The sequence below is a fragment of the Camarhynchus parvulus genome, chromosome 6 (assembly GCF_901933205.1).
Source record: "Camarhynchus parvulus chromosome 6, STF_HiC, whole genome shotgun sequence".
In the NCBI taxonomy this organism is placed as follows: Eukaryota; Metazoa; Chordata; class Aves; order Passeriformes; family Thraupidae; genus Camarhynchus; species Camarhynchus parvulus.
This window is the reverse complement of record NC_044576.1, coordinates 20,587,762-20,599,572: the sequence shown is the minus strand read 5'-3', so window position 1 is coordinate 20,599,572 and position 11,811 is coordinate 20,587,762. Positions and strand designations below refer to the sequence as shown.

Below are 11,811 nucleotides of genomic sequence, written 5' to 3'. Positions count from 1 at the left end.
GTGTTATGGAAGGAAGTCGCAGTAAATTAACAGCTGGCTGGTAAGCCTGGAGCTTTAGAGAGAAAACTGCTCCTTCCTCCTTGCAAAAAGCTTGGGTGGAAAAAAAGCAGTTTCTCTTCAGTTATTTGGTTGCAGTGATTGAGGTCAGGGCAAACTGAAATAGATGAGACTTGAATGGAGGAGAGATTAGGATCTATGAGCAAACACTGCTGACTTCCAAAGAATAGAAGGAAATCTCACACTATTGTGTTTTACTAAGTGTCAGAGTACAGATATTTGGTTGAGGATAAACGAAACAATTATAGTGAAATTTTTGCTTTTCACCTCTTATAAATAATTGATCTCTCATTTGTTGATGGGCTTATAAATGCAAACTCAATGTCATTCCCATCCATAATACAACTGCTAACATCTAGGTATTATTCATCAAGAAAACACACCCATGACAGATATCAAATAAAACATTTATGAAATTATGCAATTTATATTTCATTCCTGTATGCAGAATACCTGAAAGTATTGGAGCATTAATACAACCCTAATCTGGTTTATCTCCTTTATTGCATAAATGTATAACAAAGCTTCATGACTGAGTAATAGTAAAATCCACATGAAATGTGCATAATCTAGGAGCTCTATAGGGCAGAGTTTGAAAATCTGCCATTTCTGTTGAAATGTGTTGAACATATCTTCTTAAAGAATAATATGGTTCATTAGAAGAAAAAAAAAGTAAGGAGCATGTATCACTGATTATTATAAACAAAAGAGTATATTTCCCAAGTAATAAAAATTTTCTGTTTACAGAGTTTGATCTAAATGTTGTAAATTCCTACCATGATCCAAATTCAGATTAAAGTAGCAGAAGAATCTGACTTTGAAATATGCCATAGAGCATTAAAAAAAAAGAGGATCTCATGAGTAGATGATGGCTCCTGTGGTTTATAGCTGTTCACCTGACCACCTTTTTCCTTATCTCTCTCTGATACTGCAGATCCAGAAAATTGTCCAGCTGAAAAACTAGAAATAGGAAGAGTGTGATCAATCTCTCTCCCACTTTGCCAGTCCTGTGTTTGAAGTTTGAGTGTCAAGTGCTCTTTTTTCCAGCTATTGGAAAATTTGGACTATATTAGTGTAAGTATCTTGCCTTACTCTTTTTTAATTACAGCATGTGTTTATGTTTTCTGGTTGTAGAGAGAGAAAAGCATGGAAATATGACACTAGAACACCCTGAAGGCTTAAACAATAGAGGGTTGTATCAAACTGACTAACATAAAGAAACCTATGATTTTTCTTTCAGTCTTGCATTTCTTTGGGACTGGTTTATTTTCCTAAGCTACCTGAGATGGCAAGTGCAGCCAGAATACTTCTGAACCTAGTTATTTTCTTGCCTGTTTTTGCATTGTGTCTCACAGGGGTGTGGTTTGGTTCCTGCACTTATTTGAAAGCACAATCTGACTTATTGAGAGTTTGAGAGGAAGATGGCCTGAGTTACCATTAGCATAATTCATACCCAGCTGTAACTCAATAAGACTTGCAATTGCTTTCCCTCTATATGACTGAAGCATGTGATCAAAAGGCAAGATTAGCTAAGACAAACCCCTGCAGATTTAATTTTTCGTGGTGGGTTTGGGCAGGAGCTCTGAAGGTGGTGTTGTTCCCCTGGTTGCTTGTGAGGTGCTGTCCCTGAGGCTGCAGGTTGGGTGGGCTCTGTGCAGTTACTGACCAGAGGCTGTGCAAGGACCTGAAGTCAGCTGGTAACTCCATTGCAATGGAAATGAGACCATGCTGAGTTTGAATTCCCTGGTGATAATCACCACACATATCTTTCTGAAATGGCAGACAGATTAATGAAATACATGTGGTACATTGGGCACCATGCATAAATGATCTGTTGCCGGCAGCTGGTTCACTGTGTAATTTTGTGTTATTGTTGCAAGGAGAGATCAGCAGAAGGGAGTGTGACTCCTCCCAGTGTTTTGCTGGCTGGCTGGCTGGAAGCCCAAGGTTTAAGATTTTTCATGTTAATATTTAAAATCCCAAGAGGATTGCATCCCAAGTGCATTTTTGAGCTTCGGATGCCTGTATTCCATTTCAATCTTGATGGTTAGGAGGGAGAGATTTGGGGCCTGAGGGCTTTCTGAAATGAACCAGCTGAGAGTATACAGTATCTTCTCCTCTGGAGTACTGGCTGTGTGGAATTTTTCCCTCCAGAGCTCAAATGTGTGATAAATTTAGTATATTTAAAAATATGTTTTCCACCTAAGCTTTGCATGACAATACTATAAGTTGTAATTATTTAACTGTTAGTAGTTATGGTTTAAAGTAACAGACTAAGGAGGAAAGACTGGAAATATCCTAGTCTCATTAGAGTCATCACTCTTTGCCTTGGACATTGGTTATGAAATATTATTAATTTGACATTTTCAGCTTACTTTCCAATACTTTTAAGAATCTCTGAGAGGCTTTTATGATTGCTTATTTTAAATCATAGGACATTAAGTACTTCAGACAAATAAGATTTTTATGCTCTTCATTTGTATAATGCTCAAAAGTCAGTCTCTAAGCATGCTGAGACTCTTTTGCTGGAGATATCTTTATTACTCTGTCTGTATTACATATGCCTGTCATAACTACAAGAGGAGCAAATCCAAATTCATCCCCAGATGTGGGGCAAGAAAATGACACTTAGTAATAAGAGAGCAAAGGTGACTCGGCTAAGAAAAAGGACTGTTCAGTCAAGGCAGGAGAGATGTAAAAAAGTTTCTAAAATGTGACAGGTAGCAGAACCACAGTAGTTTGCAGGAAAAAAATCTTATACAAGCACTTGTTTTAAGGAAAAAAGCTGATGTGAACACTAGGAATGTGATCTATTGGTTAGCAGATGCACAAATGGTTATACTTGTTGGCTATCCAGGTGTGTGTTACTTTAATCTGATAGTGAAAATATTATAAAAGCTATGTACACTTTTATTACATGTTTTCTAGTTATACTGTGCCTGGGGACTGTGCATCATTCCTACACCACAAATGGCTCCCTGAACAGGGATACACAAGCTCCTAGGCCATCCTGGACCTGCAGCATATCCTGACTACCAGTGGTGGCCTTCAGGGATTGCCAAGGACAGCCTTTCATCGCTGCCTAAGGAACAGGTTAGCCTTGCAAGCAGGTGGGAAAAGTTCCCCATAAAAATGGGCAATAATATCAGTAAACTGGAAACTCTCCATAAAGACTGTTTACTGCATATTACAAAGGAACAAGGGTATAAAATACAAGAAAGAAAGCTTATACAACTCCTTATATGGGTGAAAACTTACTGTCCTTGGTATCCCCCCGATGGCTCCTATGACCTCAATCACTGGAAGCGAGTGGGGGAGTCTCTAAAGTCTCATCAGTTAGACAGTCATGAGGTTAATCCTGATGAATTCATTACATGGCTGATTGTTTATTCTGCACTACAAGCTTTTCGCGATTCGGGAGAAATATTACACCCAGCCGTAAATTTGTCTGCAGACACTTCCCATGCACCCACAGCACCCCTTTCACGTCCTGATTCAGCTGTTTTGCAAGTGGAGGAGGGAATTAATGGGGAGGAACCGGAGGGCGATCTCGTGAATCTGAGAGCTATTGATCTAAGACAGGAATGTGATTTATATCCTGCTATAAAGCCGCAGCCACTGAAACCTATGGCTGCATCACCATCTACTGACACAAAGGTGCTAAAACAGCAGTCATGTCTCCCACCCTATGACATGTCTCCCTTAAGACATGTGACTGATAATGAACTTTCACTGTCCTCTGAGCCAAAAAGCTTTTTAGACACCTGCCGAAGACAAGCATTAGATCAAGGGGATGTTGAATTGCTCCATGCTATGCCCACAGTCTATCAAGGCAATCAGCCTCATCATGAACAAATTTCTTATGAAATGGTTAAGGAATTAAGAAAATCAGTGAAAGAAAATGGTCTGCAGTCTTCCTATACAATGAGACTTGTAGAAGCTATAGCAAAAAACTATGTTATGTTACCTGCTGACTGGAAAGCTTTATTTAAATTGATTATGACAACAAGACAATATTCAATATGGTGTGCAGAGTATGAAGAGTTATGTGAAAATCAAGCCCAGGCTAACATGGACACTGGTAATGCTGGAATAACAAAGGATCATTTGGCAGGGACTGGAGCTCAGACAACCATAAGAGATCAGTTAAGAATGCCCCCAGAGACACATAACCAAGTGAGGGGGCTGGCTATAAGAGCTCTGAAAAGAGTGCCAGACATTAACAGAACTGAACCTGGCTTCTCCACCATAAGGCAAGGACCCCAAGAACCCTACATTAATTTTATCGATCGTTTGCAAACAGCTGTGAACAGGCAAATTGATTTACCAGCTGCAGCGGAAGTTTTATTGAAATCCTTAGCCTATGAAAATGCTAATACTGACTGCCGTAAAGCACTCGATCAAGTAAAAACCAAACCTGGTACTTCCTTAACTGACTTTATCAAAACTTGTGCACATATTGGTACAGAACAATACAGAGCAGATTTACTAGCAACTGCCTTAGCTCAACAGCTACAAGTGGCTCAGGCAGCAATTAAATGCTTTGGCTGTGGAGAGGAAGGCCATGTGAAAAAGCAGTGCTCAAAGAACAAGCAAGGGAAGAAAAAACCTAGTAAACCGTGCTTCAGATGCAAGAAAGGTTACCATTGGAGTAATGAATGCCATTCTAAGTATGACAGAGATGGCAAACCTCTGCCACAACGGCAAAAATTGAAGGGCGGAGTGAAATCCAGTGCCACACAACAAAACAGGATCCAGGCACAGCAAACCCACACAGCTCAAGTTACATCCGGAGAACCCCAGGCAGTGCCAGCTTGGACTTGGCAGCTTCCACCACAACCACAACCACAATAAATGACACATCAGTTCAACTTACACCTACTGGCTTAAATGGACCCCTCCTTTTAAATGCCATGCATTGCCGTTCTGGAAATCATCATCATCTAAAAGTCCACTTTTTATTTTACTAGGAATCAACTCTGATTCTAGGGGTGAAATAAAAACCATAGTTTGGACTCCTAACCCATTTTGTACTATCCCAGCAGGATCATGCACTGCTCAACTGACACCACTCCCTCTATTGCCAGACATGCAATCAATACCATCTGTCAATGCTGACGGGGGCACTGGAGGTTTTGGGAGTACCAGTACTCCTAACATTTGTTGGTCCAAACTCACTTCAGTACAACAACGTTTTCTAACCTGTGTAATAGATGGCAAATCTTTTACAGGATTATCAGATACTGGAGCAGACATAACCATCATCAGCAAACATGAATGGCCACGTGAATGGCCCTTAATAACTCCAGCAGCCATCATTGCGGGCATCAGAGGTCAGCATACGCCACAGCAGTCAGTTAAAGAACTCATGGTGTAGGGCCAGAAGGGGAACAAGCACCTCTTAAACCACGTGTACTTTCTATTCCGTGTAGACTGTGGGGAAGAGATCTGTGATGACAGTGGGAATTGTCACTGACAACAAGTCTTTAAAAGTGGTCACTGATGAGCAGGTGAGACTTAAACGCTCATGGAACACATACTCCTGTGTCGATCAGTGGCCCCTCAGATGGGAACAGCTGCAACAAGCACAAAAACTGGTCAAAGAACAACTGGATATGGGAAATATAGTCGCTTCCACTAGCCCATGGAACATCCTAGTATTTGTGACTCAAAAAAGACTGGCAAATGGAGACCCTTACAAGATCTGACAGCTTTCGGTGCAGTAATAGCTCCAATGGGTGCACAGCAACCCAGAATACCTAATCCAGCAATGATCCCTGAAACTTGGGAATTGTTAATTATTGACTTAGGAGATTGTTTTTTCACAATTGCATTACACCCTGATGATGCACCTCATTTTGCTTTTTCATTGCCATCCTTGAACAACAGTGAACCCATGCAAAGGTATCACCGGGCTGTGTTACTGCAAAGGAGGGAAAAGTGCTACTATATGCCAGCTTGTGGCCACAAGTGCTTTACAACCAGTGCAGCAGAAATTTTAATCGGTTCTATTGTATCATTATATGGATGATATACTGCTAGCAGGAGATTACTCTTTTGTATTGCAAAACTGTTTTGTTGTTTTGGGTCTTTCTCTTGACAAATTTGGTCTTTGTATTGCAGCAAAGTTCAAACTGTCCCACCTTGGAAATACCTAGGGTTTCTATCATTTGAACAGAAAATTGTTCCTCGGTCCATTGTGCTGCCAACCTCTATTAAAACATTACATGATTTGCAAAAATTATTAGGAACTACTAATTAACTCAGACCTACCCTTGGTATCTCCAGGTATCTCCACTGAGGAATTGTCACCCTTATTTAATTTACTTAAGGGAGACACAGATTTAACATCTCCTTGTGAACTCAGTCCAGAAGCCCATGAAGTGACAGATAAAATTCAGACATCCTTTGTATCCAAACAGCAAGCAGAATTACCACTGAGACTTTTTGTTATCATAGCTGAATTCCAACCATATACATTAATAGCACAGCGATGTGATGATAACAATTATGGATGGTAGAGGGGGTATTTTTACCTCACACATTTTCAAAAACAGCAACCACATTACTTGATGTGATTGTTAGACTTGTTTCCAGAGGACAAAAATTATACCAAACCCTATGTGTTTTTATTTTTTCTTCTTATATCCACATTCCTTTGCCTGCAGATGCTTTTCAGGATATGTTCCAGGAATCATTAACTTTACAGGCTGCCATGACAGACTTTTTGGGAAACATTGTTAATTCTTTGCCAAAAAGTAAAGTTTTGCAATGTTTAAAAGATCTTTCTCTACAGCCACATTTTCTAACATTGTCACAACCCCTGCTTGGAGCAAAGACAGTCTTCGACAGCTCTGGGAAAACTCAGAAAGCAGTTGTTGCCTGGAAAAATTCAACAGGGGATTGGGAAAACTCTGTGATTTCTCAGCCAGGGTTGACAGAGGTAAGAGAATTAGCAGCCACTGTAGAGGCTTTTCGGTTGTTTTGAAATTAGTCTTTCTACTTAATATCAGATTCCTTGTATGTAGTTGGCATTTTAAACCATGTTGAACATTCCTTTCCAAAGCAAGTGAACAACAAGAATTTGTTATCTACTCTGTATGATTATGTCTGATGCCATCTCACTGTTTTTATGTTATGCATCTTAGGCCTCACTCATCTTTGCCTGGACCTCTGCTGGAAGGCAATGCAGTCACAGACACTCTAATGACAATGGCAATCCAAATCAAATTACACAGGCAAAGTTGTCACATGAGTTCTGTAATCAGAATGCAAAAGCTTTGAGTAAACAATTTAATCTTACTTTTTCTCAAAAAACAGACAAATTGTTCATTCTCTGATTGCGCATGCTTAACACCTTTACTTACCACAGTAGGTACAAATTCAAGAGGATTATGTGTCAATAAAGTCTGGCAGATGGATGTTACACACGTTTCTTCTTTTGATACTTTAAAATATGTGCATGCGTCAGTTGACATGCATTCCAAATTTTTTGTTGCCTCTGCTCACAAAGGGGAAAAGGGAAGAGATGTCATTAAGCACATGCTGTGAGCTATTGCTACCTTAGTTGTTTCTGAGGTAGTGAAAACTGATTATGGTTCAGCATATGTCTCACAATCAATGAAAACCCTCTTTCACTCTGGGGGTGCACATCACTTAACTGGCATACCTCATTCCTCAAGAGGTCAAACTGTTGTGGAATGCACACATGCCCTTTAAAAGAATATGCTTCTTAAACAAAAAACAGGGAATCCCCTCGGGTAGCACCTCAGGAACAATTGGACAAAACAACATTTGTTTTAAATTTTTAAAATATTTCCAGATTTGATAACAAAATAGCAAGTGAAAGAAGGTTTTCCCATAATACTTTAACAGATTTTCAACAGCTGTCTATTATAGAGATTAGCAGAGTGGACAATGGCTAGGCCCTCTGCCTTTGCTAACATGGGGGCATGGATATGGCTGTGTTTCTCTATCCACAGGACCTTACTGGTTACCTGCAAAGAGCATCAAACCCACTGCAGAAGGAATGATAGCTTGAAGGCATCACTATTTTAATTTGGTAATCAGTTACAATGGGTTTAGGCACAACATATGTAGCCTTTTTTGTCATCCTCAGTGGATTCTCGAGGATTGTGAACAAAGCATGGGTCCCACAACAAATGGCCAATGTTTGGCTCACATTGGCCAAAGCAATTAATCAACCTACACTTTGAAATGGATCACTAGGAGTGGTCACGTATATACAAACATGTCTGGTTGGCATTCCTTTAATGAAGGATGAATGGAACAAGTTATGCAATCAGAGGGTGACACATGACTGTACAACTCCAGGTAAGCATAGGGTATCATGGTGGTGTTTGGGAACATGGCAACATAATGCTGGCCTGTCTGTGGGATGGTGTTTGGGCAATGTTAATACAGGCATGAGAAAAGTAAGTAACTTCCCTGCTGTCTCACTACATCCTCAAGAACTGGATGTACTAGGCTCTATAAAACTCCTGTGTGTTTTTATCTTAATTATGCTAACAATCCAAGCACAGACAACACAGGAGTTGATGTAAGAGGCATTTAAGGTCATGCCTCTGCCTGGTGCAATCTTACTATTCCTCACAAGTCACATCACAGACCAATGCAATAAGCCTGCCTGATAACATATTTTTATTAGGTGGCAACAGAGCATGGCAAGGCATTCCAGGTAAAGCAGTGGAAGGTCCATGTACTTTTGGTCATTTAACCAAGTTTCATCCCAGTCTCGAAGCACTAACTAATTGGACACCATGACATAGGTGAAATAAACATGATACTAAGTCATTTGGCCCTTCTTAACTCTGAGGTTGAATTCTGGAATCCTGCAAAGAGAGTTCTTAGTTCTTTAATTGCCTTTGTTGATACTGCATATGCCTTGAGCATAATTAATAAACTAGCCTGTTGGCTTGTGAAGGAAATGAATGCTTTTTTAACAGGATCATTAACAGATGTTAACTCTGTACATCATGCAACACTGAAAAATAGAGCAACAATAGACTTTTTTTGGCCCAGGGACACGATGTGAAGACTTCAATGGAATGTCCTGCATGACCCTGAGTGACCACTCTGAATCCATTCACAAAAGCATCCTGGAACTGAAGAGACTGGAGAACTGCAACAAAACCAGAGATGGGATCCTTTCAGCCTGTTCTCCTGGTTGGGAAGTTTCAATTTTGGGCCTTCGGTTAAACACATGGTTGGTTTAGCTATAATGGGACTTAACAGCACTTTTGATGATTATGTTATGTTTGCCATGTGTCTTTTTTTGTATTCAACAGCTGATCAATTAGAACATAAAGCAGGTAATGCTTATGCAGACACACACTGTATTTACTTTGCAATGCTTGTAAATAAAAGGGAGGGAGGTGTGGGACAAGAAAACAAAGAATGCTTAGCAATAAGAGAACAAAGTCTGCTTGGGTAAGAAGAACAAGTACTATTCAGTCAAGGCAGGAGAGATGTAACAAAGTTTCTATAATATAACAGGTAGCAGAACCATGGTAGTTTGCAGAAAAAAATCTTATACAAGCACTTGTTTTAAGGAAAAAAAGATGATGTGGATATTAGGAGCTTAATAACTTACATTATTGGTTAGCAGGTGCATGAACAGTTATTCTGTTGGCTATCCAGGAGTGTGTTACTCTAATCTGATAGTGAAAATATTAAAAGCTATGTACACTTTTACTAAATGTTTTCTATTTACACCACAAGTGGGGACCATGCATCAATCATATGCCAAATCCACATCCTGTGAAATTCTGACAGGTTTACTTAACTTGAGCAGAATATAACTGTACCTACTGCTACTGAAGACACAGGTAGTGTGAATAAAATATCAGAATACAGGCACATCCAAATAAAGGGTCCAGATCTGCAACTTCAGCCAAGGTATTGTGTCTGTAACAGGTTTTTTTCTGACCAAAGGCACAGAATCAGTCTCCCATTTGTTTAGTTTATTTTAATCTTCCTATCAATGGGGTAATGGAAAAGCTAAAACATTTATTCAGACTTTTCTATTGCTCTTACTTTTGGCATTGTACTATACTATATATAAATTGGTTAGCTATAGTCTTATAAAATGTTTCAAGCAATACTTCATTTAAAGCAATAATGTAAAGTTTGACAGTTGTCCTTGCCCACCTTATTACCACTAAAAGAGCACTTCTGCACTGTATTTCTTGATATTCGAAGATATCTGAATGACCATCAGTGATGAGTAAAGAAATAGTAACTGAACACAACTTTGAATCAACAGCAATAAAAAATATTTTAGTAATTCAAATAAAACACTTTCTAAAGTAAAACAAAACTGTTCAAAATAATTTCTGTTATCATTAGCATTGAAATTACTATATTTATTTTAAGAACTGGTGGCTTAATCAGCATTGAAGGCATGTTGCACAGTGTTAGAATATATTCTGTCATTTGGCTCAGCTTTAGGCAATTATACATGTAAATATAATTACTATGGTATTTTTTTTAAACATATTAGTCTCAAGTTTGTGATGAATGAATCTGCAACATGTTTTCTTAACACCTTTTTGAAGTGAATTAATCCAATATTAATTTATTTTAGATGTGCCAGAAGCATCATCCTATTAGTAATAAGTTGAAATAGACAGCAGGAAATGCAGGTCCCTTCCTAGCATTGCCAGAATGTATCTCTGTGTGTATCCAGCAATCTGGGTGATATGTTGACAGAATGAGGCCAGCGATGCAAATAAAGGAATTCTCCCCCTCCTCTCCTTGCGGTTTATTGCTTGTCATTGACTAACTCACTGACTAGAATTTCTACAGAAAAATCAAACTAGTAGAGAAGCAGCTTCTATATTAGCATGACTATCAAGTGTTTAATTTGTGTATTAGGTGATAAGAGTATTTATGTTTCCAAAATTACAGCTATTTAATTTGGTTTATCAGCTGCCTAAGACTGAAGTAGGATTCTCTAGGTATATAAATTTCAGGCTGGATTCTTAACACAAATTAGAGTAGTTTTACTGCAGTCGCTGTAGCTGACTGTCATCAGTGTCACTTTACATTAGTGGAACACATGAATCCAAAGGCTTCTGTTAAATACCAAATAAATACTTCTTTTTTAAAATGGAAGGTGATTTTTTTAAACTATCCTCCCAAAATATCTAAAATTATGCACGCTAGATGTGTTAGGGTTTGTTATTTTGTCTTAATCACTTGCAATTTTTTAATCTGATTCCCTGCTATACTAACAACAGCAGAGAGACAACATATATTTATTTTTGCAAACCATAGGGTATATGTCTCAGCAATTAGTGTTTTCAGATCAGGAAAGCTCAATTTAAGATCAAAACTATTTATTCCATAAAAGAGAAAAGCCAGAATTCATTAATAAATGAAAAAATGCCCCAACAAAAACAACAAAATCAAACACAGAATTTATAGATAGAGAAATTCAAAGATAGTGGATGACTGGAAGGAAAGTTGTATTTACGTGAAATAAATATTCTGGGTTTTAGCATTAAAGTGAGGTAACATAATCCTGTTCCTTTTGATCATAATACACAGATGATCAGGATAGGGAGTCATACAAGCATATACAACTGTACCCAATTCTGATTTGATAAAAAGGAATCATGGACAAAGGACTCAAAGAAGACAGATAACAAGCTCCTGCATTTTCTGGCTCATTGTATCCAGTAGATACAGAAAGCCAGATTAGTATATTTTATTCATATTTACTTGAGTAGC

At 38.6% G+C, this 11,811-nt stretch overlaps 1 protein-coding gene across 1 annotated transcript; it reads left to right on the top strand.

The window, feature by feature from the left end:
- Positions 1-3,189: 3,189 nt before the first annotated feature.
- LOC115905193 (endogenous retrovirus group K member 7 Gag polyprotein-like) lies at positions 3,190-4,911 on the top strand. Its single transcript, XM_030951315.1, has one exon. The coding sequence runs from the start codon at positions 3,190-3,192 to the stop codon at positions 4,909-4,911; it is 1,722 nt and encodes a 573-aa protein (XP_030807175.1).
- The last annotated feature ends 6,900 nt before the right edge of the window (positions 4,912-11,811 follow it).